This window comes from Alnus glutinosa, chromosome 12 (assembly GCF_958979055.1).
Source record: "Alnus glutinosa chromosome 12, dhAlnGlut1.1, whole genome shotgun sequence".
Lineage (NCBI taxonomy): Eukaryota > Viridiplantae > Streptophyta > Magnoliopsida > Fagales > Betulaceae > Alnus > Alnus glutinosa.
The window spans coordinates 22,403,041-22,430,754 of NC_084897.1; the positions used below are offsets into that span (position 1 = coordinate 22,403,041).

Genomic DNA, 27,714 nt, shown 5'->3' on the forward strand with positions numbered 1-27,714 from the left:
TTTCTCTAAGAACGTGTGTTGATTGTGTGCATTAAGAACACAGTTTCTCTATCACCTTTATCGCTTCTCACTATGTCAATTGCTCTGATACTAATTGAGAGCTTGTGGTATAGGACCATGACCAACAATCGGCCACCTATGGGTGTGGCACGCGGCAAAGGGGTGGCCACTTTCTTTCTTCTTTTTTTTTTTTTTTTTAAAAAAAAGTTTTATTTATTTATTTATTAATATATTTATATTTTTTTATTAAGATTGACACGTGTCGTCATCTTATTGGCGCTTACGTGACATTTAACAGAATTTCATTCCAGGAATTAATTTGTAAATTAAACCAACCACAGAAATCTCTGAATTTATGTTGATACCACAAGGATTGATTTGTAATTTAGGTTAACCACATAGACCAATGGTGCAATTATCCCTAATTAATATATAATTTTTGAGTGTGTATATTAATAATTAGGTTTGTGTGTATATATTATATATATCTTAAGAAAAATTTCACTTGCCTCCCATAGTGTCACGAGTTTTGCAATGTTAATTGAATTATCAAAATTTACAATGTCAGTCCATTTTAATTTCACACCGTCCATTAAGTTTTCATGTAAACTCAAACGGCTAACAATTGAAATGTCTTTTATACCTCTGTAAAATTTATAAAAATACAAATTTACCCTTAATTATTTTTTATTTTTTTTAAAAAGACCACCGCACCTGTAATCCAGCAGAACAGAGGCTGGATACTATACTAAGTCAGTGCAAGTTCCGCTGTGACCACAATAACCAGCTTTTAAGATCTACAACCTTCAAGATGCTTCATCAATCCAACACGTTTTAAACACAATGCTCAGCAAAATTTGGATCATTGTATTAATTGATAAGACAATGGAGATTTTGTATTGAAAATTTGTCAAGCTTTGATGTATTACCAACAGTACTGTATATACACACGCATGGATCGTAGACTTGACCTAAAGGGTTCATGTAAAAGAACCAGATGAGTGAAAAAAAAAAACGTTAAACAACTTGAGGGGGGAAAAAAAATTATTTATAATGGTCTACCAATAAGATTAAGACAAACAAGTTTGTTTAAGTGATTTATGATGATGATTGCTTAGAACAAAAGCAAAACTCGATAGCTCAAACACCATCTCTAAAATATCTCTTTCAAGGCATATCTGTCACCGCTTGAGGAAGTATTTTGAACGAAGGTTATCAAGCATCTCTGCGTACTCGATTGGAGTTGCCTCACTACAAAATACTCCATCCCACAACTTGCTGAGATCTGTTCAGAAGAGGATTCAGTATATTAAACCATGGAAGAGAATTTTGTTGAAAACGATCAGCAATAATGTGTATCAGATTACAATATCAAGTGCGCTAGCCTTGATATCCTCAACAATTTCAACTGCACATACTCCGATAATCTCAAACATTCTTAACCATATAACGCTGTGCCATATGTAACCGCATAGAAAATGTAGGCATCAAATAAGCTCCAGAATATATTAACATATATGCAATTCATATTTCATCAAAGATCACAGCCTACATAAACAGATTCTCTTCATAATTTACCCAGTGGATGTAACTCTTGCCTTCTCAATTAGTTATTTTAGAGTTCAGAATTCCATTTTTGCTGCACTAGTTTAGATGACAACCCCACTTCCCCTGCTGATGGTTCTTTTCTTTCTTTTTCTTTTTCTTTTTTTTTTTGGGGGGGGGGGGGGGGGGGGGGGGGGGCGGGTGGGGGGGGAATGTGTACCCCAAAAGTTAATGGTCAGTAAGGCAGAGAATTATTGCTACCCACCCATCCTGATGGTCCAGAAGGTCATAACCCTTACATAAGTCATTCCTACGTCATGCCGGGGGTGATCCAACCATGCAGGCTAACACTGTGAGTAACACACGAAAAGCACTCGCTGAAACCCATGTCCCCATTGTAACTCCACCAGTTTGAAGTGCAAGTCTAGATGCCCTCTGAAATTTGCACTCCAATAAAATGTAATCACCTTGCAGTTCTTTCATACAAGACAAGTACGCAATGTCTAGCTTATGCAATGCTAGGTGATGAGGCGTATATACATGGAAGGGGCATTATTATGGATCAACAATGTGAGAAGCCAAAATATGCATAAGCTATCATAACTTCTTATAACCGAAAGCTAAAAAGCACTATAGGATAAAACCTGATTTGCTAGAAAAAACAATATATGATGATACATAATCACTATAAATTTGTTAAAAACTGAAACAATTTATTCATGTATACTTACCATCCCTGTCTGTAGATGTAAGGCACATGATGAGCAGGTCAAATCTTGAGACTTTGGTTAAATTATCTATATAGTTGACAGCCAGATCCATTTCTTCACTGCCAAAAGTAAAAAGTGCAAGGGCATTAAGTGCTATATGGAGTGTGAACAGAAAATAATACAACTCAAGAAAGAAATCCAGAAATCTGTACTTACATGAAAAAGGTAGCAACGCACTTGATAATGTCGATTAGTAGGGAAGAAGACAAAGCGTTTTTGAATATCTGAGGTAATGCAGTTGGAGATACAGCCTAACAACGCAAAAACAAAAATGATTATTGGGAACCTCAATAAACCAGCTGAAACGAGCAAAATAGCATAAAAGAACACAAGTGAATTTGCTGATTGATTAAGGATAAATGAATGGAAACCCTCCAGGAATCACCCCTAGCATGAAAAGATCAGGTCAACATATCCTAACAATCCATCAATTGGTTTACTTTTGGAGACAATCAAAAAAGAAAGTCACTATTAAGTTTAGGTCTATCCATTATTTATGGAGGTCAACCCAAAACTATGTCCATAAAAAGGGATCAGGGCTAGATAGACGCGTGAATCTTTCAGCTTAGCAATTCATATTGCTATAGGCATACTTAAATGTGATAGCAGAAACATGAATCTCTCTAAATATTAAATCACAAAAACACCATTGCTTACCTTTAACAAACGAGCCTGTAGTGCACGGTCACCAGAGAGTCCCCGCCAAGAAACCTCAAATTGATAAGCTGAATTTGGTGGTGTGATGTTTTTTGCAGCTTCAGCCATGGCTCGAGAAGTGGCCTGAGAAGCGAGCTCTTGCACTGACATCTTCAGCTCTTGGTTTCTAGTACTGTAATTTTTCTGGGGAAAAATGATAGAGAGAGCAGTGTCAAACCAAAAGAAAGGACAGGAAGAGAACAAGAATCACTGATGACATTGAAGAAAGGCTTAAAAGTAAAACTTCCACAAATTAAGCAAGAACTAAAAGAACTTGTGTCTGCCTAGCAGGCAACGAAAGTTGGGCTGAGAATTTCACAAGCAAACAACACCTTATGAGCTCTTTAGCCGTCTGAATATCCATTCTCCAGTCAAGGACTATGAATCCTCCAAACCAGTTATGAAAATCCTAGACAGAGATCAAGAACAAAAGGCATTTATCTCACTTAAATTAATTTGAATTTTGAAAGGGTTCCCGGAATTAAGGAGTTTGAAGAATGATACAAGAATGGAAGAGATGGTAGACCTATGGGCAAATTAGGGGGAAAAAAAGAGGTCAAGGTGGATCTCCTTTTCAGGCCCTTCACCCTTTTGCTACTGGCAAAAAAGACTGCCTTAAGGGCTTAACAAAAAAATGTCTAACTAGACTAATAAAAATGCTCACCCCTCACAGACTGACAATAAGCAGAACTGACACGTAGTTGAGCATGTATCTAAAAGGATGTGCAGAGGGAAGCATATATAGTTGAGCGGGGATTTCATGATAAACCTTAAGACTGTCTACTCTAGAACTCTGAATAGCATCTACATGTGAACCATCAACTTCTTGTCCTTCTTTTCTTCTTCCAGCATTCACACTTCTGCTTTCTAATTCCTCCACAGATACAGATGCCCTCACAGGGAATAGCCCATCATTGTCCTGTCAACAGAGTTCCAAAGCGCAAGAGAATAAGATCATAGAACACAATATATATTTTGAAAATTATGGACATATTCTTTGCTTACTTATTGTTGAACTCACTAAATAAGAGCAACAGAGTCTGTTTTACCTATTCCCCAATCTGTTTGAAAGTAATAGAAAACACACATCAGTCTAAACTAAAAAGAACCTTTTTTCCTTTCTTTCTTTTTTTTTTTTTTTTTTTTTTTTTTTTTTTTTTTTTTTAATTTATCGGTACATTAAACTTGAATGCATTACGTGCTTAATGGTGGTCCTCCGATTATTGCAATTTTCAGACAACTTAAGAAATAGCTCACAAACATGCTATCAAACACAGAAATCAATCAAGTTGCACTGGCTTTCCCTTTTGGCCTTAGCAAATGAAACTTTTCATTCACATATTATGGCAGTCAAAGGATAATCGACGCTCTAATCGCTTATACCTTGGTGTGATCTTGAACAGCAGCAACTCCTGACCTCTGAGTATTACTTAAGACAGGATGAACACTAGGTCCATTAGCCTTGCTCTCTGAACTTCCTACTTTCTGAATTCCTTGCGCAGGGCTTCTCAGCGGTCCAGACACCTTCTTAAGAATCTCCTGGAGAAAAATTAAGTGAAGCATTTTACAAATGATAATCGAACGTAATAAAAACAACAATATATTAACACACATCCAATCTATTAATATGCTAAGGAGTGAAAAACAAAAACAAATAGAGGAGCACAAAAGCTTATTTCCCCAACTAGTGATGCTAGTGCTGCCAAATTTATTTTAAAGTGAATTTTCAATAGTTTAAACTCACACCAATATCAAATGAAAACAGATGTATGAAAAGATTACAAGTCACAATAAAGTAGGAGAGCTAGGACCTATTGATAACAATGATACTCGATTGGTCATGAGCCTATATATCAAACTCAGTCTTACTTGTGCGCTGCTCATTTAGAAAACAAACACAAAAAGTCACATTTAGGTCAGTGCATTTTGTATGTAAAATACAAAATAAACTTTGAAACAGTCCGAGCACAAGTCAAGCCTAAGCCGCATAATCCGAGATTTCAGGAACTGACTAAAGTATCCTGATGCGATAAACAATCCTATGTACATTCATAACGTTCAACCTAAGAAACTCACTTAGTGTGATTATATTTTCTCATCACATATTTAAGATTCTCATAGTTTCCATTCTGCATCATATAGCAGTCTCAAAAAATGATAAAGACTATGACCTCTATCGTAATGTCAGCTTTTTTGCAGCTTAGAATTTATGTAAAGATGCCACTTGTAAACAAAAAAAAAAAAAAGAATGAAAAATCAATTCGTGTCAAGAACTAGAAGTAACTCATTAGAATGCAAATGGAAAAATGCTTACTTTGTCATACAAAGATCTGGCCTCAGTATACTGTTTCTTAATTTCTTGGTTGTGAGGCTCCAACCTCAAGGCAAACTCAGCATCTGCAAGTAGCTATATTCATTATATCAGACAGATCAGAGCAGAAGAAAAAACATATACTTAATAATCTCAATGAATCAAGATATAGTTTGGATATAGCATACCGTCAAAGCCTTCTTTATATTTCCCGAGTTCTTTTCTAGCTGTTGCTCGACGTGAGTATGCTTTTATATAACGATCATCTAAGTTCAAAGCCTCTGTACAGTCATCCTCAGCCTCTTGGAATCTAATGAACGAGAAAATGAAAATCAAAAGGAAACAAATCTATTAAGATTCATGTAATTGTGACCATTAAGAGCATTACTAATTTACTATAAGTCAGGGAATGGCAACTTAAAGTGAATAATAAATATATGAACACTTTCTGGTGGTCAAAGTTCAAAATTTACATAATATAAGCACATAAAAAAGAAAAAAGATTGATCATACTTAAGGCATGTTTACCTGATGTGAAAATTAAATAAAGTAGTGTGTTTAAAACTTGCCTTTTGATTTTGAGATAGGCCATTGCCCTATTTGCATAAGCCACTGCTGTTGGTGACAAGGCAATGCTTCTTGAATAGCATTCAATAGCTTCCTTAAACTTCTTCTTCTTAAAGTACTCATTACCCTTTAAGGTTGGGATAGATTTCATGATTAGCATCATTAACATAAACATAGTTGCACAAACAGCCTCAATCTTCAAAATATTACAGCGAAGAGAACAACTCCTACCAGTTCTTTCTCTGAAGTAGCATCTGGAAAACTCTCTTCAGTAATGAAACTACTTGATATAGGATTAACTCCATAGTTTCTGGAGTAATCAGTTTTTCCTGTATAACTCCTTGAATAATCATCTGTCGGAGTTTTTCCAGTACTCTGAGAAGAAGAAACCTACGAAAATTCCAAACAAATGTCATGCACCATATATTTGTTAAAAAGTCACAAAAAATATTCATCCTCACACACATTATATGTCATAATATCATATGGGAATTAGAGTCTAATCAATACCATTCAACTACATTTTCCCATATTCTTCAAATCACTGCATCTACCCCAGAATCGAGAACAACCAGAGAGTTTACTTCAATGTCCACATTTCCTCTTTATAAAGGAAAATCGATGAAGGAATATCATATCATCATACTACATTAAAACATCGTTTCCAGTAATGCATAATCAGCTTTTTAAAGATTAAAGGGAAACATTGCTGAACCAGGTAAATCATTTCTCATTGAACGCCCATAAGCTTTCCAAGTACATAGTATAAGGAAATCACACTTTGCTCTTGAATGATCACCCTTAAATTATAAAAAGAAACCATTTACTGATACCCTCTTTTTGTTTACAAGTTTAATGTCAAAAACGCATTAGAAATTCCCTTGGGTTAGAGTAGTTACCGATTTTTCCTTATGAGGAGCTTGAGGTTTCATTTTCTTGTCTTTGTCCTTAAGAGAAAGCTCCCAATCCTGCAAGTCATTCAAAAACCCCTGGAAATCCTATAGAAAATCGTTAACTCTATAAGAAAACTCATTTTAGAAATAATCGCTTAAAACCCATTTACATATAAAAATAAAATAGTAGAGAAAAATAAAATAAAAACAAACTAGCATGCAATAATTGAAGCACACATTTGCTTGTTCCCATATAGTAAATACCACGTTCAAAACCTAAAGCATTCAAAATAGTTTCCCTTGACTGAAACAAACATGTCCACAAATAAGCAATTAGAGAAGAGAAAATAATGTTGTAGATAAATATTAGTCCATTAGATAATGCTCCGTTTGGATGCTGAGAAAATGAGGGAAAATGAAAAATTGGAAAGTTGAAAAGTTGTTGCTTGTAATTTCGATATAACGGAAAATTGTAGGGTTTGTGCGTGGAAAAAGATGAACGTACCAGAGTTTGATCACGACCGTGCTTGCTGGGAACCGTAGCCATGGCGCTCTAGACTAAGCAGAGCAAGAGAGAGAGAGAGAGAGCCCTTGTAATCGCGTGGCTTTTCCTGAAGCTTCTGGAAGAGGGAAACGGATCCTTGAACTGAACTGAACTGGCTAGTATTCTGTTAGTTATAAGTGTTTAGGGTCATTTTTATCTTTTTATATTTTTTTTATAACAAAAATAACCTACACTACAATTAATTAGATATTCTCCAGTTTAGTTGAATCCTAATACCTGAAAGAGGAGAGAGTTATACCTTAGAGATAATTGCACCATTGATCATTGGGGTTGACTTAAATTACGTATCACTCCCTGTGGTACAAAGAGGTTATAAATAATTCTTGTGGTAAACTATAATTACGAATCACTCCCTAAAGGGTAAAACTTGGATGGGGCAAAACTTCCGGATGATTTCCGGAAGTTTTGCCCCATCGTAGCACTACTCCTCCCTAAACCCGTTTTTCGTCCATCAATTTAACTGAATCTGTTATTTACCACGTCATGTAAATAATGAGACAATCTCTAAATATCATTTGAATTGTAATATACTAACAGACTTTGTTTACTTGGTAGACAGAAAACGGGTTCAATGAGTAATTTGTAATTATAATACCACAAAGAGCGATTCGTAATTTAGACCAACTCTATGAACCAATAGTGCAATTATTCCTATAACTTATAATTGTACCGCCTCCTCTTACGTGGGCATGAGTCAAAACCAACCCAAAAATTGGCCGTCCAAAAAAAAAATAAATAGTAAAATAGAGAATCTATTAGAGATGATATAGAAAAAACAGTAACTAAAGTAAAAAATTATACTTTTTCAATAACTACTTTGGCTATTATTGCTGAAGATGCTCTATACTTTTCATACTAGAAGAAAAAAAAAAAGTTAATTTAGCTATTCTGCTAGAGTCGAAAAATCACTCATAATAGGCAAATTTAGTTATTTTCACACTTTTGCCTAAACTGCTAAAGTTGCTATAACTATGTAATTGTTTTTGAATATGGTTATAAAAAAATTGCTAATCGCATAGGACATGGTAGTTAGTAATTTTAAGAATAAGGGTAGGCGGTTAATAACCATTAACCGTCTACCCTTATATATAAATAATATAAATACTTATATTATATATTTAATATAAAAACATAACATCAAATAAGCTACCTTCATATATTCAATATATTGGTCTACCCTGTAGAGGTTTAACATATCTCAAGCTTTATGATTTAGCACTTCTGGTGGTGCCATCATGATGCTAACAGAGAGATTAGCATTGCACAGTTGCTATTTATGAGCTGGATTGCACAATTGCAGACTCCATTTCCCATATATTTTATAGGGAAAATATCATTTTAGCCTATCAAATTATCATTTGTTTTGTGTCTAGCCCTATAAACTGCCAACACTCTGATTATGGCCCCCCAAAACTATTAAAACTTTTAAAAAATGCCCTATTTGGCGAAATATCTTCATATTACCCTTGTTGCTTTTGCCACGTGTTATTTTCATTTTTTTAAAAAAAAAAAAAATCTAAAAACTAAAAAAAAAAATAAGGAAAATGGGGTGGCTGCGGGTCGTCAAATGGATTTCAGGGTGACCCGAAATCCATTTGGCGCAAAACGAGTGATAATTTAGAGGGCTAAATTGTAATTTTTCTTATTTTCTATTGTTTATGCAAATAGATAGATTAAAATGGACAGAAATTTCCTACAAACCAGTATCTAAAAAAATTTCTACAACCCACATACAATAGTGACACGTGTCCTTTAAGTACATGATAAACACATGTTTTCTTATTAATGCTATTAAAAAAGCATATGAGAAGCACATGCTATTAAAATAACATGTGTTTCTCACATGCCAAGAGACACATGTCATTATTATATGTGGATTGTATAAGATTTCTTACAAACCGGTTTATAGGAAATTTTTGTCCGATTAAAATATAGATATGTAATGTATTTAAGTCTAAAATTTGATAATGAAGTCAAAAGCAACCCAAAAAGTCAACCGTCCAAAAGCCTACAAAAAATTAAAAAGGGGTTTTCAACCATGATTAGTTTTTTTTTTTTTTTGAAATGTTCAACCATAGGTTATAAGTATTAATGACCACTAACCACCTAAACAAGATAGTTGTAGTTGTTAAAATTTAATAACTGCCTTAAACGGTTGCGGTTAGCGGGTAGAGCAAAAAACCGCTAACCACAACCATTCGTACATGTCTATTCCTACGCACAAAGCCCTTTACGAATCTTGATTTCTCTGAGAAGCCACGTTGCAAGAATTTTTTCGGCAACCAAATGGATCAAAGAGAGAGAGAGAGAGAGTGAAAATGGGTTATAGTAGGAAGAAGAAATCAAGGGTAAAAAGTTTGGGTTTCATGGCTTATCATAGAAATCCATTGCGGCTTGGGTAACCTGATAAAAGTGAAATCTGTTATGAGCCTGGATATTTGAGGAATTTGAGGATTGTGTGAGAAATGACTTGTAAAAAAAGAATCCTACCCATATTGCCCAGCTTGAAACATCTCTCGAATCTATCTGGGACTATGCCGGCCGAATTCACCGAAAGATGACACCTTTTGGATTAGAGTTCTGCCTCCAATGACCTGCTTCAATTGGTATCGGCGTGTTCATAGATGGCCAGATGGGTTTCAAATTTGGTTAATATGTGTGATCAGCTGGCTTTCCTTCTCATGTGTTTTGGTGTTCCATCCATACGTGGTGGGCTATTACTAGTGGGTGTAAACCAGGTCCTGGTTGAAGCTAATTTGAATTGCTCCCCTTAATTAACTTGCCTCCAGTGGGGGTTGAACAAGAGATCTCCAATTATTAAATGGACGGTACGTGTTGATTCGAACACACGAAACTGCGTCGTAATAACAGCGGAGATTTAGAATAGCTTTGGCTTGATTGTACCATTAGAGGAGAAGTGCGCACCGAATAAGTTGGGGATACTTATATTAGTAATCTACAAAGAGAGGTGATATCCGTTTGTGGGGTCCACCCCATGTAAGATGAGTGTTGTACCCTTGTTGTACATGTGATGTACATTTATCATTTTCCAATTTGTAGATGGGATTTAATTCTTATACAACACTAATACAATAACTGCACAATAATTCCTCACATGAAGATGAGCTCCAGTGTGTAGGACTCACCTTCATGTAAGGAGTTGTTGTGCAGTTGTTGTATTGATGTTGTAAATCTAACATTTTCCCCCCGGCTAATAACCGATTGAAATAACCCCCCGCCACTTAGATAAAACACTGCTTAAATCTCACTAAAATCATAAAACATACCCATTATTAAACACACTTCAGTTCAAAACAAACTAGCTTGACATTGAGTACCATTAAAAACAAACACAGAAGAAAGGGGTCTAGCATCCCCATACACTACTCTACTAATTACTAAACTTTCAAGCACAAGGAAAACATATTATTGTTTGGCATCCATCATCCCCAAACCCACTAAACTAAACATCACCGCCACGCAGGCGGAGCACAAGATGCAGAGTGCTCTCCTTCTGGATATTGTAGTCTGCAAGGGTGCGACCATCCTCAAGCTGCTTTCCTGCAAAGATGAGCCTCTGCTGATCAGGTGGGATCCCCTCCTTGTCCTGAATCTTCGCTTTCACATTATCGATCGTATCAGAGCTCTCCACCTCAAGTGTGATGGTCTTTCCTGTCAGAGTTTTCACAAAAATCTGCATACCACCACGAAGGCGGAGAACAAGATGGAGTGTTGATTCCTTCTGAATATTGTAATCAGCAAGAGTGCGGCCATCTTCAAGCTGCTTCCCTGCAAAGATGAGCCTCTGCTGATCTGGAGGAATCCCTTCCTTATCTTGGATCTTTGCTTTCACATTATCAATTGTATCGGAGCTCTCCACCTCAAGTGTGATGGTCTTTCCAGTGAGCGTCTTCACAAAAATCTGCATTCCACCACGAAGCCTGAGAATCATATGAAGAGTTGACTCTTTATGGATGTTGTAGTCGGCCAAAGTCCTGCCATCCTCTAGCTGTTTTCCAGCAAATATCAGCCTCTGCTGGTCGGGTGTAATACCTTCCTTATCCTGAATTTTTGCCTTGACTTTGTCAATCGTATCAGAACTCTCAACTTCCAGAGTACTAGTCTTGCCAGTTAGGGTCTTAACAAAGATCTGCATTCCACCAGGGAAGCGGAGGAAAAAATGCAGGGTGGACTCTTCCTCCTTCCCACCTCTCAAACGAAGAACCAAGTGGAGGGTGGATTCTTTCTGGATGTTGTAATCAGCCAAAGTACGACCATCCTCCAATTGTTTTCCAGCGAAGATCAGCCTCTGCTGGTCTGGGGGGATTCCCTCCTTGTCCTGTATTTTAGCTTTGACATTATCAATTGTATCAGAGCTCTCCACCTCGAGAGTTATGGTCTTTCCAGTGAGAGTTTTGACAAAGATCTGCATCTGCAGATTAATAAGCATTTAAAAAATAAAAAGTCAGAATCAGCTACCAAAAAAAAAAATCAACATAAAAATATAATACCAGGTACCGGAAAATTTTGTAATCCCATCACTTATGTAAAGACACATTATAAAGATCAATCATGAAAAAAAGCAAGAAATCTCACACAATACTAACACCTCTTGAAGCTAATGTCTAAGCATACACAATTTGAGGGTATGGTATTAAATCGTGAATAATAATAGCAAACTTAATCAAACCAGATACACACATCCGAACCATACACTTCTGATCCAAACCCTAAAATCACATAGAACTAGGCATATCGATTAAAAATCAAGGAAATGAAACACTAAAACATGAAATTCATACAAAAGATCACATAAAACCAAGCAAAAAGTTTATCGAACCACAAAAGCATGATCTAAACCCTAAAATCACATAGAATCACGCAACTCCAATTGAAAATCAGAGAAATCAAACAGTAAATCATCAAATTCACATAAAATATGACAGAAAGCAACCTAAAAGATTATTGAACCGTAAATACGTCATCTAAAACCTAAAAATCACAAAGAATTATAAATCTTTGGTTTTTACCAGCAATCAACAGGTGAATAATCAAATTCGTACAAAAATTACAGAAACAACGCAAGAAAAAAATGATCGAACTGCGAAAGGGTGAACTAAACCCTAACATCAAAAATTACAATCCGATGAAGAATCACAGAGCAAAGAAAAGGTACCGCAGTGGAAAGATTTTCGGAATAGAGGCTTACCTTGAAGATCCGAGAAGAGATCGAGAAGCGAAAAGCGAAATCTGAGGGTAACAGAGAAAACCTAGAAGAGCTTTGGACAAGAGAGGAAAGGAAATAAAGAGAGATTCGTGAAAGTATGAGAAAACCAAAGGCCCGATGGAGGGTCGTTTTATAGGAGAGAAGTTTGAAGAATACTCGGGACTCGTCCTACTTGGCGTGCGCCTTCAATTATGTCCTTCAAGGGCAACGTATCCGTGGAGGCTAAGCAAGGAATATTTATTTGTTGGGAAAAGTATAGATATCCTCTCTTTTTTTCTTTTTCTTTTTCTTTTTTTTTTTTCTCTTTTTTTTAAGTCAATATAAATACCCTTAATTACCACTTCATTCTCAATATGCCCACAAATTATTAATTATATCAACGTCTTTCCTCTACTACTAAAAAATATCAATATCTCCTTAAAGTCAATAAAAAGATAAAAATAACCCTAAAAAAATTTCAATAAGACAAATATATCCTTATGAATTTGAAAAAGAAAACTAAAACTAAAAAAAAAAAAAAAAAAACTTTTTTTTTAAATAAATAAATAACGAAAATAAATTGAAAGATTGAAAAAAAACCTTTTTTTTAAAACAAAAATTAAAAAAAAAAAAAAAAAAAAAAGACAAATAAAAATCCAAGGGGTGGCTCAAACTGAAAATTATATAAAACAAAATATTAAAAAAAATGAAAATATATATATATATATATATATATATATTGAAGGGTATTTTTGTCATTGATGAGACATTGACGTTGTTTGGTAGTTAATGAGATATTGATACAATTAGTAGTTTGGGAGTCACATTAACAATTAGATGGTAGTTTAAGATGGATATGTGTACTTTTTCTTTATTTATTTATAAACAATGAATATTTATTTTATGAGATGCGTTTGATTTTTTTTTTTTTTGTATTTTTTAAACAAAATTATTATTAAATATGTGGGATCACACATTCGGTTTTCGTTGTACGGAATAAAAATACTAATGTTATTTAGTATATATTATTATACAATTGCCATACAATTTAAATGAAATAACAATAGAAATTAACCTTTAAATAAATTGGATCAATATTTGTAAGGAAAAAAAATCATAATTAATTTTTACTGCCACATTATTAATTATTTGGCAGTTGTATAATAATATATTTGTTGTAATCCTCTTTCTTATAGATTTATATGACAAATTATAGTTTTTGAAACTGAATGTCATACGATCTATTATAATCTTTTTGGAGGAATGAATAATGAATATATATTGACATTTCTAAGACAGTTTCCTAGAAAAGCCAAAGCTTTTTACCTTTTTAGTAATAAAAAGCTGAATCAAACCATGGTTACATCTTTGTTGAATTACTCATAGCCTCAATAAACCATGGTCAAATAATTTTTTAAATATCTTTTTTTTTTTTTTTTTTTTTTTTTAAATACATCTCATACATTAAAAGAGAAAAGGATTCCAAGTAACGATAAAAAGAGGAAGACTCTTCAACAATAAACTCAAACCAAAGAAAGAGTGTCAAATATGTAGTCAACAAATGAGAGCTTTTATGACCTTGAAGTCAAGGAATGAGCCACAAAAAGTGGTATAGTGCCAAAACAGAGGAATATAGGGGCATGACCCTCGAGAGAGCCTTCCACTCTACCCAAATCTCTGCTAGGCTAAAATTACAACAACCTCCGAATGAAGGTTGAGGAGGAGAACTAAAAACAATACTGTTGAGCATAAAACATTTTCTTTGGGGTCATAAATGTCTCGGTCTTCTATACCTTGAGCAAAAGTTAAGGAATGAGCCGCATAAAGCGATATAAGCGCTAAAATCAAAAAAAGATAGGGGCATGACCCTCGAGAGAGCCTTCCACTTTACCCAAAATATCTGCTAGGTTGAAATTACAACAACCTCTGAATATTTGGAGGTTGGGGATGAGAATTGGAAAAAACACTGTTGAAATTAGAACAAGGTGCTGGAAAAATAGCATAAAACATTTTCCTAATGAGAGAAAATAATATAAATTTTGCTAGAAATCAACCAGAGTGGATGATAAAAAGTAAAATGATAAAATTATGTTACAACAAGATGGTGGCAATGAGAGAATTAAATTGGAATGAAATATAGGTTGTTCTTGGTGCCTAGGGCTGCCTTTGCCCTAGTGACCCAAGAGCGGTTTGACATAAAATTGTATGATTTAATGCATGTTTTCTAGGCACGCAATGATCCTTTAATTAACATAAAATCCATTTCTCAACATGGCATTTGTTTCTCAAACAACAAAATATCCTAAACTGTGCTCCAATAAAGGAATACGAAAATCCAACAAAATATCATAATCCTTTACCAAAATATAACAAAATACCCAGTAAAATACTTGCACTATAATTCTCACAGCTCAAAAACCTCATAGCAATTTTTTTTTTTTTTTTTTCCAATTCTAAAATAGGCCAGCAGCTCGCAATAACAAATTGTGTGTTACAAATGTTGCCCCGCTCTTGATAGAACCGGAACTTACATCACAATATGACGGTTCGATCTTCCGAAACGGTCATTCTCCTTAAAACTTCGAAACCCTAAGTTATGGTGATGCCATGAGTTGTGAAAATAGACCTGTAGGAGACAAAAAGGAAGGTGCATGTTTTGTCTTTAAAAATGTCAAAATTTCCTTTAAAAGAATAGTTTTTCACCTATTCATACAAGGCAAACATACTGATGGAAAATGTCACGTGCGACGCATGTGATGAAAATTCCGTCTAGAAGGACAAAAAATTAACGGAGAGTACTAACCGTCACAATTCAATTATGTAGTTTGTAACGCCCCGGATTTTAAAACATATTTTAAAATACGTTAAAGAATAAAAATAATTATTTTAGTTGTTTTATAAATATTTTCAATTGATTTGAAAAGCTGTGTTTTAATAAAACTGATTATTTCTGAGTTAATAAAATAGACAGATAATTAATCATTAGATTAATTATCCTATTTTCATAATTACGCAAATATGATTTTGACAATTTATTATTTATTGTAATAATAATAAAAGCATTATTATTCATAATAAAATATATTTATAAACTCAAAACGAATTTAAAATACACTCTAGTGAATTATTAAATTGATAAAGACCCAGTTTTTATAACACAGTCTGTTAAAATTGATTAGCCGTTTTATTCCATTTAAACCTATTTTTAAATCGTTTAAGCAGTCGCACATTATTTTGCTTTCCCACTTGGTTTATTAAAACCTTCCATTTCTATTTATACTAATCGCGGAAGTACCTTCACCAACTCAATCCACTCGACGTCTTCTTTTTCCTTTCTTTTTATTCTTCTTTTATTCCCTCGACAGACAGTCGGCACTTCAAGCATAATAATGCATATATTTATGCAGTGGCCGATTTGGCCGAAAGGCATCAAAATGATAACTTGACAAGCTGGTTTTGTTTATTTTATATCATGCTAGAGCACTAACCTAGTGGGAGAGATGCGAATATGGAATGCTTTGTGTTCATTATTTTATGTTTCTCTCTCTCATCACCTTCTTTCTACTTTTAATTCTTTATTCCTTATCTCCCTATTCCTTCTTTCTTTAATCCTTCTTATTTCTCCTTTTAAGACCGACAGTCTGAGAGAAACAAAGAAGAAAAAAAAAAAAATACAGAGAGTGTAAGATGAGAGTTTTGGTGAGAAGCTGTCAGGACCCGGTTCCCTTCTTCCTTCTTCTTCCTCTTTTATTTCTCCTTTTTTTTTTCTGTTCTACTCCTCTACACTGAGGCTCATGTGGCACAGCAGAAAATGAGAAAGGAAATTGAGAGGGAAGCCGAATCCATAGCAACCTGTGACCCATCGACACGGCCAAACCCCGAAGCCGTGAACCGAAGACCATGCATGCACTAAACTCAGCCAGTGAACCGAGAGTTAGAGGGAGATTTAGAGATGGAGTGAAGAAACTGAGTAGGGAGAAAGCTAGACAGCAACTTCCTTCTTCATTCTTTCTCCATTTTATGCAAAGCTCTCCCGGTCTGCGTTATTTTCTGCAACTTTCTTTCCTTCTATTTTGCTGTTTTGTCCATTTCAGCAAACAGCCCTTCAAACCCAGCAGCGATCCAGCCCAACCCAATCTGATCTGACCCAACCAAGCCCATGACCACCATGGGCTGACTTCAGCTCAAACCCACTGAGCCCAGACCGAAGCCATTAAACCCAGCAGTAACCCAGACCCACCGAGCTTGACCCGAACCCGGAATCCCGACCCGCCGGCGACCCGCCGCCGGCAGTGTCTCCGGCAGCTTCTCCGGCGACTTTTCCGGTGACTTTTCCGGCCACTTTCCGGCCACTTTTCCGGCGACTTCCCGGCCACTTTTCCGGCGACTTTCCGGCTATTTTCCCCGGCGACCAAACTCACCGTTTCGCTGGATTTTCGAGTGGAAATCCTTAATGTGAGTTTCTAAGTTTTTAATTAGCCTAAAAGTATATATTTTCATAAAATCAAGTAACTAGTATATTAGAATATAACTTTAATAATTATAGAATTGAGTATTCTAATTATAACTTATTTATGTATATTATATTTTGAAAAATATATATATACTCTAAAGTATTGATTATGTTTGATTATTGATAATTAATGAGTGATGTTGTTTAAACTAAGGGCTTGATTAATTATAAAACTCTAGAATTAAAAAACGATTTCATGAGTTTAATCATGCAATGCATTGTTTTAGAAATTGAGTATTATGGAAATTGAGCATGCTGTATTATTATGATTTCTCAAATATATTGGTTGAAATAATTGTTAATATGTTTTGTTAATTGGTTTGGTAATTAGATTGATGTTCCCTAAAAGTGATTAGGTTTTGTTAGAAAAATACATAGGTTTCTTGTTGGTTGATTTCTCTATGCTATAGAGAATGATATTAAGAGTTTTAGATTGTACTCGAGTGATTACTTGAGACCTAGATTAGATGTTATTCCAAAGTATTGATTTGCTAATTGATTAAGTAAATATTAAGTTTTAACCATGTTGAGTGTTCATAAATGTAAGTGATTTTCCAATTAATAGATGATCGCTTCTATGTATGTGTCTATGTATAAAAATAGAATTCATGTTGAGGCATGAGTTTCTAGAAAGTAATGATATTGACCTTGTATGCACATGTATATGTGTTTGATGCAGATGATGAATTGAGACAGCACAAAAGGACTGTAAGTATTTTTATACTTACTGAGGGTAGCACTGGATTTCAGTAATGTTGTGTTTATGTTTTATTTTAATTGGATGCGTGTGACTGATTATTGCATACTGTTAATAATCAACCTATTAATATTGGGCGCAACGTCTCCCAAAGGTTCATGATAGAGTTGAACCGGAAACAATAATAATCATATTGATTGGAACGTCTTTCAAAGCACTAGAGGAGGGAGGTCTCTAATAGTGCGAAAACAAAGCTAATTAAAATGTAATGTAGAGGGGACGGCCTCGAGAAACACAATTAAACGGGGGAACGTGCCCTTACAAGAAGAGAGGAGTGTAATCACTATATAAACTGTTAAACTTTGCATGAAAAACTATCACCTCATCATTATGTCATATCTGTGCCTTAAAATAACGCATAAATCATGATGTTGTTGAATGACAGTTAGCTCACTTATGAAACTATGGGATTGTGGTGGTAACCACCTTCTCATAGATGTTTGCGCAGGTACTGAAGATTATGGATTGGATTAACTGCTAGCTTATGAGATTTATAGCTGTGTAGTTAGGTTTTAGTACTTTGTACTTATAGGTGTTTGTACTATTTGCTTGTAATATGTCTAGACATTTACTTGTAATTAATAAGTTCCATGCATGCTTTAGTGTCACATGTGACATATGTTTCTTTGTAAATAGTGTAAAGACTTTAAATGTATTTTCTAGAAGATGTCAGTTAAAGCTCTGAATATATCGTAAGGGAATTGTCCCTATCGGTAATGTTTTAAAAAAAAAAGATATTCGTATTTTTCCGCTGCCAGATTTATCAACTCTGAATGGTTAATGACACGTAATTATCCAGATATAATTACTTACGCTCTTTTGTAAAAAGCGGGTCGTTACATAGTTTGTAGGAGTGATAATACTTTGGGGAGGGTAAATTGTATTTTCTCCTTTACAAATTTCATGTTTCACGTTTCATGTCCCTTAGAACTAAATAAGTGGGTTAAGGACCTGGCAAGCAAGGGTACACAATTGATGTCACAAACATGCTAAATAAGAAAACTTGAATAGTTTTTCAATGTTGGATCATGTAAATAAAGTATCAGAAAGTAGGAAGAACAAAAACAAAAAAATTATATGCTATTGCTACTAAACTTTCTTGCCAAACATCAGCTAGTATTTTGCTAGAATTTTGAAGGAATTGAGAGAGATTCAAAGTTATCTTCCAAACACTTCTAAGGTTTATCTCTAGTACAATCTTTTTGATTAAAACAAGAGTCTTATTTCATGAAGAACAAATGCAAATATCCAACGTCCTACAGCAAAAATACAATTCCTTTTATATACAGTTACAGGCTAATATAGCCAAGTCCGCCTGATTAACAGGCTGTTACAGGCTGCATCTTTTCCTTTATTGCCTTGTAGCATTGGAGGCTACACAAGGGGAGCTTTGACTTGGAATCCCGGTACTTGTATGGGTTTGTACAAGATGGCCCAGCACATCTCTCACGGGGAGGGGGGTAACTGAAATATCCACATAAAAAACCAAATCATCATAACCATGTATCAGGTAATCTAGGGAAACACCTAGTGCGGAAACGAACTCAGGATGTTTGAGTTTACGGCTCATCCTAAGGCCGCCATTTGACTACTAGGTTGCACCCTGACTGGTATAGTACTAAGATTTATATAACCTAGATGGTAGTTAACAATATCAATGTGCTCAATGACGAGAAACTTTTCACTTATTACTAGATAAAAGTTGAAAGACACTTTTGAAGAGCATCTACAATGGCAGGGTATGTAACTTCAACAAAATAAGCTGCCCCCAATAAACAATCACTCAAGAAGCATTGTTTAATTCTTCGAAAATTGATAGAACAAATAAGTTCAATACGGAGAACAGCAGCCAGCCGTCAGTATTGAATGAAGGTTTACAAACTTAAATCACTGTTTAAATACACTATAGTTCAAAAAAGTATGTCTTTACCTGCAAGGTTTGGAATCAAATATAGTTGGCAAGCCCATTTCATTAGGGAATATAACAACTGTTCCTGAGGGACCCATGACCCATCTAACAGAGTCCGATGGAAGTACCATATGGTTTGCAGCCTTCTCCTGCATAAAATTATAAACATGCGGAGAATAACAGTTATGCTCCATCATGTAATTTTTTTGTATGGAAAGAGATAGAGCCCAAACACATGACTAACATACAAAAGGAAAGAACAAATCAACACCCAAGATTAACAGCAAGAGTTCTCATGCATGCTTGTTACCTGTGCCAATTCTTCTTGCCGTTTCTTCATCTTATCTTCCCGCTTCTTCCTACTTGATTCTTGACCCAGGATTTTTCTGATAGCCTCAGCCTAAAAAGTATAAGAGGGCACTTAAATTACTTCCCCATTCTGGAAATTCACCGAGGCTGAAAAAAATATCAGCAAAAGAATGAGCCAAACCTCAGATTCCTTAGCTGCCTTCTCCACTTGCATCCTACGTCTTTGAAGAGCCTCGGCTCTTTTCAACTGCTGCTCCACTTCAGAGAGTTTCTCTTTTTGCTCTGTCACCAAAATAAACATCAACATAAATTTACAGAAATTTGACATTTCAGAAGGTACCTAGAAGGCTAAGCATACGGTAAAAACTACTCACTCCTAGGTGGAGGAGGAGGCAAGCCATTTGGGAACTCAATTAGACTTGCACCTAAGCTGGAAGAGACATCTTTGCCAGTTTGAAGGGCCCGTTGACGTGTAGTGACTGTTATTTCCTTCTTATTATCTCCCAATAAATCAACAAATTCCTTTTTTGGTTTCTTCTTGTTAGTATTGGTCTCACCATCTGAAATTGCTTCTTCCTCTTCTAAATAATCGGTATCTTCAAATGCTCGCCCCGATCGAGACTTCTTACCCTCCTTGCTCGATCTTGATGAGAGGTGACCTTCCACATTAACATCATATCGGCCATCAACATTACTCTTCAATACCCTTGATATCTTCCGTTGTTTCCTGCTTCCTCCTTCCTCATCATCTTCATCCTCTACACTGTAATCAATGGTAGCCTTAGATGTTTTGAGTTTTTCAAGATATCTAATCTCATCATCATCATCTCCATCACCAAGCGCTTCATCCAACACACGTCTCTTGGAGATCCGTCTGCTTTTGCGAATAGGCTCGTATTTTTCAGCTTGGTTTGTGGAAATATTTTCTTCAGGCATCCTGCTCCTTGAAGAATCAGCTTTTCCCACATTTAAACCATATTTGGAAAAATCCTTCCATGGAACCCCCCGTAAGCTACTCCCCTTATCTGAAGTAAAGGAACGGTTGTCATCTGAATTTTCCTGCAGCACATATGTACATTAGATAGATAGACTCAATAAGATGTCTAGCCAATCTCAGAATTGGACAACAAAACAGTATTGCATAAAAGGGCCTCAGCAAACTGGGACTTGATGTGTCACAAAATATGCTTCGGGGGCTAAATTGGAAGGAAAGAAGAAACAATAAATCCTAGAGACCATCAGGAAACAACATAAGGAATTTCTAGCAGTTAAGGTCGAACAAAATAGAGTTGACCAATTTTATGTTTCACATTCACCAACATCTAGAAAAGGTTAAAATGAAAATGAAATTTTCGTTTTTTTTTTTTTATTCCTTCTGTAGCGCTTAAGAAAAAATCAATTGACACATGGCTACTGATTTAATATGCCCACTTGCCATATCCTCAATTTTGCATTACGATGGATATGAATCACACCCTGTTACACACTGGGTGCAGATTTGATAAATTTTGAACAATAGTTTAACGTGATACCTGACCAATAAACTTCTGCCGTGGGTGAGGGGTATCTGAAATGCGAGAAGATTTTGTAGTAGACGATCCAACACCAGATGCACCATCTGATATTGACTTGGCATGAATTGTCCGTATGACACCACCGACTTTAAGCTTAACCTTTTTCACTTTGTTCTCATGTTCTAAGCCATCTGAAACAGCTCCAAAATGCCCTACCTTGCTCGTGCCTTTATAATCAGCTGGCGCAAGGACACCTTCACTGTGTCTTCTGTAATCAACTACACTGTGTACCTGCTCATTACTTCCTCGGAAAGAACCATTATTGGAAGCTTCATCGGAATCTCCGAAAACTCCATCTTCATTCTTGATCATATTTTGGCCAGATTCAGCTTCAGCGATGTTAATAGATGAAGCCCTTGTGCTGCACAGGTCCAAATTGATTTCTTTCTTTCGAGAAACTGAACCACAATCATTGTTCTCATCGCTTGATACTTTGCTCACATTATCTGAAGGTGGTGTGGATGACAAGGACGAAAAATCACGGTAATCTGAAGGCAGCTGTGAATCATTCCGAGGACGACGGGATGTATTACTCCTCTTCTTCTTCGCGGCCCTGTTTTTATCACCGAACCCAAAACTCCCAAAACCTTCCATGGTGGTCAAAGAGGCAATCACAAGTGCTGCTGTAATTTCCCAAAAGATTAAGAAACATGGATAAGTAAAAACGGGTACACCCGAATTGTAAGAAATAACACACCAAGAAAGGGAAGAAAATTAAATTGAGTATTAACAACATTTGCTGGCCAGAATGTTTTCTCCACTTCACATTAGATAGCTGAGAGAAATGCATGGAGAAAAGATAAATTCTAAACCTAATTTTCTGTAATTTATTGTTTTCCAAAAGCCGAAACACCTAAAAGACAACAAACCAATTGTTTTGTTTTGTTTTTTGTTTTTTTGGCTCTCTCCCCACTTCCACGTAATAAGAAAACTAAAAGAAATATATTGAACCTCTTCCTAACCCTAGACTTTCTAAGAAACCAAATGCAGCACAAATGGTTGCAATTACACCAAGCCATACAGCAAATGGGCAGAGCCATGCAACACGAAAAGATGATGATCATAGTTCCTTACAAGAGTTTTTTTATCATTATTATTATTCTTTTAAAAGTAGTTTCTTAATAAAATAAAAAAAGTTTCTTACAAAATCAATGCTAGTATAAACTAACAAGAACTGAAATGGTTATAAATTCATCAAAAGAATTCATCTATAAACCTGGCTGCGGAAAGCAAAAACTCAATAAATTGATCAAAATCAAGAAATACGAACTAACAACAATGGCCCAGTAGCAAAAGGAACAAATCTTAAATGAATCATTCATTTAAAAAAAAAAAACGAAATCACAAACAACCAAAACCTAATAAATCCTTTCTTCTTCTTCTTCTTCTTCTTCTTTTTTTTTTTGGTTAATAAATCTTTTTTTTGAAGGGTAGGAGTTTTTGGACGGTTCCTATTCCAGCTTCATGCTCTTGGAGTTGGAAGAAGATACTCAAACTCCGAGACATAGCCAAGAGGTTCATCCGTTTTAAGGTTGGGAATGGTAATAAGGTGTTCTTGTGGCTGGATCATTGGCATCCAGCAGGCTGCCTTCTAGATAAATTTGGTTATAGGATTGTTCATGATTCTGGGTTTTCCTTGCATTCCAAACTAGATGTCATTATGAAGAATGGTACTTGGTTCTGGCCTCATGCCCATTCAGATGCTCTTGTAGAGGTACAAAGTCAGCTCCATACAGTTGAGATAGGTGCTGCTGATGAGCCAGTGTGGAATTCTCGTAGTGGTATCTACAGGTGTTCGGATACCTGGGACAAATTGAGAGAGGTGCATCCGGTAGTCAGGTGGTGGAAGATTATTTGGTCTCCCACTTCTATCCCTCGTCACTCCTTCACTCTTTGGCTAGTCTTCCGGGATGCTTTGATCACAAAACAACGTATGAGTGGCTGGGGCGATACAGGTCAGATTTTATGTCCTTTCTGCTACGGAGCACAAGAGAGCCGTGATCACCTTTTCTTTAGGTGCAGTTTCAGCCGTCGGATTTGGACTGAAATCATGGCCGATTGCTCCTTCTTCAATGTGCCTTTGTATTGGGAAGATATAGAAGTCTGGTGTTTGAAGGTGATGCAGGGGAAAAGTTTAAAAGCCAGCTTGGGCCGGCTGTGTCTTGGAGCTACTGTGTACCACTTATGGAAGCTGAGAAATGATCTCTTGCACAATAATACTCCACACACTGAGGAAGCAATCCTGACTCGTGTTAGGTGGGAAGTCCGGGCTAGGATCGTAGCAAAAGGGCATTTCAAGCACCTTGGGAATTCTGTGAACCTTGTTTCTAAGTGGAATCTGCAATCCCTTTTCTAGTTGGTCTGTTTGGATTGAAGGGTAGCTGTGTTTCTGAGCTGCAATTATAGAGCTCTAGACGATGGTGTCGCAGTCTCCAAATCTGGAGTGCCGGATGTACTAGACGAAGTTCCCGGAGGTTTTTTTCTGGATATGATAATTGGCTTCTGGTGTTTGTGGTTGCTGCAGATTTTTGTTTCTGCTCCGTTGTTTTTGGTTGTTTGTAGTAGTAAGATGCTATAATAGTTGTTTGGTATTTGGTTTCCTAGCTAGGGGGTTTCTTTGTCCCTATGCAGGAGTTGCATCCAGTCTTCACTGGAGTGTTTTTGTTTGGATGTTGAGGTTGTGCTTTATAAAGTTTTTTATTCATCAAAAAAAAAAAAATCAATCCATTAAAACATAACAGAGCAACAATTTCATATCCAACAGGTTCTGGAGGGCACCCATTTACAGAATCCCCATAAACAAGTCCAAATCCATACACCCACATAAGGAAAAAAAAAATCACAAATTCAACAAATACATGGTGTAGAACGAGAACCCATCCACAAAGTGACCACAAAAGGCATAACTTTGAAGCAAAGCCAGCAAAATCGAAATACCCACCTGCGCAAACCTCAAAAAATCAACAAAAAAGCACCAAGGAGAGCAAGAAGAAAGAGCTTACCTTTCTGGGTCACACCAAAAGCCTCAAACCCTAGATCACCATCAAGGAAAAAGACGAGCCTGAGAGGGAGAAGGAGAGTGTGTGTAAAATTGAAGCTAAGGTTGGATATCTTAGCCAGGTGGTGGGGTGTGATTGGACAAATAGCGGTGGGTGCCGAGGTTGGAACTAGGGTGAGGAAGCAGATGGCTAAAAATCTTCACCATTGTTCTAAGATCACTGGTCCTGTGCTTTTGTTGGGTCACCACATTGTACCCTATCCTTTTGTTGTCCCTGTTGTTGTTATGGTCACCCATCTCTCTCTACTTTCTCTCTCTCTAACTTTCAAAGACCGAGAACCTTTGCTGGTGAGCTTTAGTTGATGCAGTGAGTGCGTACGTTAGTAAAACTACGCATGCCTGTCCCTGCTCAGTAGCTTCCTCTCCACTTTGGGTCCCCCTAATTTGGGTAACTGTTTAAAGAGTTTCCTGATTGAGAATATTTTAAATGTATTTTATATTTTATTTATTTTGTTGTATTTAATTAGTGTTTGATAAGCCTTTTTAAGGGGTTTTTTTTTTTTTTTTTTTTATGTAATATAAAAGTAAAAGAAGTTTGGATTTTTTTTTTAAATATTGTTTATATGTTTTGACTTTTTTTTTTTTGTAAAAAATAAAAAATTTTCACTTATAACAATCTTTTATTTATCACTTTTGCAATTAATGCTTCGTTTGTTTCGACGTAAAATAGTTTATGTCGTAAAATATTTTCGACGAAATAATGATTTCCTCGAAAAAAAATTCAGCGTTTGGTACGCACGAAAAAATTGCGAAAGATGAAAATGCAATTGTCGTCGGAATTCGGCAACGTCCGGTCGCCGTTGTCGGATTTCGATGAGCATGTTTGGCCGGATTCCAGCCGGATCCGTCCAGATCCGGTCGACTTCTGACCATGGCCGGAATCTGGTTCGACGGTGGCCGAATATTGCTGGATTTCGTCGCCGTTAGTATTTCAGTGACCAGATGTTGTCGGATTCCGACGACCGACCATTGCTGGATTCCGGCAATCGAATATCAAACATGTGTGCAATGACCAAGAGTTTAATTTCGGAAAAATGATTTACGATTTTTTAAACTGTAAATCGTTTTCTAAAAATTAAAGAAGTTTTTACGGTCAAACCGAAAATGATTTTCGTTGACCATTATTTTCGCCCCTGCCGCTACCAAACACTGTAAAATGCCGAAATTATTTTACGCCGAAACAAACGGAGCAAAGTACACAGACTTTAAAAAGTGTCAATTTAAGATATCAATCTGTTAATTTTTTTCAATTTCAATCATCTGTTATGATTTTTAGTTAAATCAAAATTCTCAAAATACCCTTTATTTCTTTTAGAAAAAAAAAAAAAAAAAAATCAAGAATTTATGTGTTAGCCATAATTTAACGAAATTTGCAAAAATACCCTTGCCTGAATTTTTGAAAATTTTATAATTTTTTTTTTAAAAAAAATAATACATTGAGTATTTTGATAAATTTGATAGTATTTAACGAAAAATTATAACGGAGGGCTGAAATTGAAAAATTTGAAAAATGGATATCATAAATTAACACTGTTTAACGTTTGAGTACTTAATTACAATATTGCAAAAGTAATGAAATATCAAATTATAAGTAAAGTTTTTTTTTATTTAAAAAATAAATAAAAAAGATTAGCAAAGTTACATTATTTACGTAACAACGGCCTTGTTTGCCAAGTGATGGAACGGTACACAGTAATGCAGTTACTGTTTATGTATTTCTTTTTTTTACTTTTTCATATTTTTTAATACCAATCAACATCTGTTATTATTATTTTTTATATAATTATTATTATTATTATTTTATATAACATCATCACTTTTTACTAATTCCAAAATTAACAACATACTATTCTGTTCTGTTTTGTACATGTCTTTACCAAACAAGCCCAACATTAGACCTCTTAAAAAAAAAAAAAAAAATTGTCTCTTAAACAAGAGAGTCTAATATTAAAAATAGGTTTGATTTTACTGCATCATATCTACCCCAAATCATATTGAAAAGGATGACCTATTTGTTATACTCTCATCTCTCGATCTCATCCCATTTTATTGGACCAACGTAACAATGCCTATTTTTTTTATCACGTTAACCTTTGTTTAATTTTTTTTTTTTTTTTTGTTAAATGATCACTATAACATTAGTAAATGGTTGTTGAATGAGTTACATAGACATTTTCATCTAATTATTATCTCACTTTGCTTGTTAAATCACTAATTATGTTAAAAGTTTAAGTTTATAGAAATTGATGAATTTAACATTAAGTGAATTGATGAACACAATGTTCAAATTAAGAACTTTTAGCTCTAATGTAATGTTAAATTAACATTTATCTCAAAAGCTTAAGCTAATAGAAGTCGATGAATTTAATCATTTAATTTATATTCTAACACTGCTAATGTGACAGAGCCAATCAACACTTGTTAAAAAAAATTAAAAATTAATTGACATTATCACATTAATATAGGGAAATGGTAGTGAAATAAAAATGAGATTAGTAGCCTTACTTTTATAGTTAATTATTCAATGATATGTATATTTCTTATATTATTAACTTTTTCTCATATTTGTATTTTCAATGCCGTTTTTTATTTCATTATTCTTTTGTATTTCGAATTATAATATAAAATTTTATAATGTTATATTAAAAAAAAAAAAAAAAAGACAGTCAATCAACCGTTGCAAAACACGAGGACCAAAACATTAGTTATAGCGATTAGATAGCGACGGTTGACTAGCATTAAAAGTCAAAACATTAGCAGTTTACTCGGTCGCCAAAGGTGTAAAACTAAAAGTCAACGATCAAGGATAAAAGATTCTTTAATCTATATTTATGATTGAGTCCACCTTTAAAATTGCGTTAAAAAATTTAAAAATTATTTTTTAATATATATAAAATTGTGTCAGACTAAATTGGTTGCATTTTGTAAAAAAAATTAAAAAAAAATTAAAAACACTTATTTGACTTTTTTCCTTTAAAAAGACTCAAAATTATGTTTTAAGATAAGCTTAAAAATGAAGTTTTTGCTAAAATAATTATTTT

General features: G+C 35.1%; 4 protein-coding genes and 1 long non-coding RNA gene across 8 annotated transcripts; 2 read left to right on the forward strand and 3 right to left on the reverse strand.

Moving 5' to 3' along the window:
• Positions 1–1,026: 1,026 nt before the first annotated feature.
• Positions 1,027–7,445, reverse strand: LOC133851646 (uncharacterized). 3 transcript variants are annotated; one of them, XM_062288161.1, is made up of 12 exons: positions 7,288–7,445; positions 6,789–6,857; positions 6,121–6,279; positions 5,892–6,016; positions 5,511–5,632; positions 5,326–5,408; positions 4,395–4,550; positions 3,781–3,930; positions 2,973–3,155; positions 2,472–2,566; positions 2,277–2,374; positions 1,027–1,285 (listed from the first exon to the last, which is right to left on the reverse strand). In XM_062288161.1, the coding sequence occupies exons 1-12, from the start codon at positions 7,327–7,329 to the stop codon at positions 1,182–1,184; spliced, it is 1,386 nt and encodes a 461-aa protein (XP_062144145.1). In that variant the 5' UTR covers positions 7,330–7,445; the 3' UTR covers positions 1,027–1,181. The 3 variants fall into 3 exon arrangements, with proteins under 3 accessions (XP_062144145.1, XP_062144144.1, XP_062144146.1); XM_062288160.1 differs by having other exon boundaries at positions 6,789–6,878; XM_062288162.1 differs by having other exon boundaries at positions 6,789–6,887.
• A 3,167-nt stretch (positions 7,446–10,612) lies between these two features.
• Positions 10,613–12,716, reverse strand: LOC133851317 (polyubiquitin-like). The gene is made up of 2 exons (XM_062287669.1): positions 12,557–12,716; positions 10,613–11,779 (listed from the first exon to the last, which is right to left on the reverse strand). The coding sequence occupies exon 2, from the start codon at positions 11,777–11,779 to the stop codon at positions 10,811–10,813; it is 969 nt and encodes a 322-aa protein (XP_062143653.1). The 5' UTR covers positions 12,557–12,716; the 3' UTR covers positions 10,613–10,810.
• Positions 12,717–16,131: 3,415 nt separating this feature from the next.
• LOC133851243 (uncharacterized) lies at positions 16,132–18,519 on the forward strand. The gene is made up of 2 exons (XR_009895773.1): positions 16,132–17,008; positions 18,260–18,519. It is a non-coding gene; the product is annotated as an uncharacterized LOC133851243 (long non-coding RNA).
• A 365-nt stretch (positions 18,520–18,884) lies between these two features.
• LOC133851241 (uncharacterized) lies at positions 18,885–24,935 on the reverse strand. Of its 2 annotated transcripts, none has more exons than XM_062287572.1 (7): positions 24,618–24,935; positions 21,574–22,235; positions 20,416–21,100; positions 20,223–20,323; positions 20,043–20,132; positions 19,754–19,881; positions 18,885–19,287 (listed from the first exon to the last, which is right to left on the reverse strand). In XM_062287572.1, exons 2-7 carry the CDS (start codon positions 22,207–22,209, stop codon positions 19,143–19,145), a joined length of 1,785 nt encoding a protein of 594 aa, XP_062143556.1. In that variant the 5' UTR covers positions 22,210–22,235; positions 24,618–24,935; the 3' UTR covers positions 18,885–19,142. The 2 variants fall into 2 exon arrangements, with proteins under 2 accessions (XP_062143556.1, XP_062143555.1); XM_062287571.1 differs by having other exon boundaries at positions 21,574–22,238; positions 24,618–24,934.
• LOC133852670 (uncharacterized) lies at positions 23,276–23,971 on the forward strand. The gene has a single exon (XM_062289435.1). It carries the CDS (start codon positions 23,276–23,278, stop codon positions 23,969–23,971), a length of 696 nt encoding a protein of 231 aa, XP_062145419.1.
• Positions 24,936–27,714: the final 2,779 nt, after the last annotated feature.

Excerpts from the sequence above, each read along its gene's own strand:
- LOC133851646 (XM_062288162.1), bottom strand. The coding sequence starts at position 7,329 with ATGGCTACGGTTCCCAGCAAGCACGGTCGTGATCAAACTCTG. Across the intron at positions 6,280-6,788 it reads CTCCTCATAAGGAAAAATCG|GTTTCTTCTTCTCAGAGTAC; the intron begins GTAACTACTCTA and ends GAATTTTCGTAG. Across the intron at positions 2,375-2,471 it reads TGCGTTGCTACCTTTTTCAT|TGAAGAAATGGATCTGGCTG; the intron begins GTAAGTACAGAT and ends TACTTTTGGCAG.
- LOC133851317 (XM_062287669.1), bottom strand. The coding sequence starts at position 11,779 with ATGCAGATCTTTGTCAAAACTCTCACTGGAAAGACCATAACTCTCGAG.
- LOC133851241 (XM_062287572.1), bottom strand. The coding sequence starts at position 22,209 with ATGGAAGGTTTTGGGAGTTTTGGGTTCGGTGATAAAAACAGGGCCGCG. Across the intron at positions 20,133-20,222 it reads AGGCAGCTAAGGAATCTGAG|GCTGAGGCTATCAGAAAAAT; the intron begins GTTTGGCTCATT and ends TATACTTTTTAG. Across the intron at positions 19,288-19,753 it reads TTTGATTCCAAACCTTGCAG|TTACCCCCCTCCCCGTGAGA; the intron begins GTAAAGACATAC and ends TGGATATTTCAG.
- LOC133852670 (XM_062289435.1), top strand. The coding sequence starts at position 23,276 with ATGAAGAATGGTACTTGGTTCTGGCCTCATGCCCATTCAGATGCTCTT.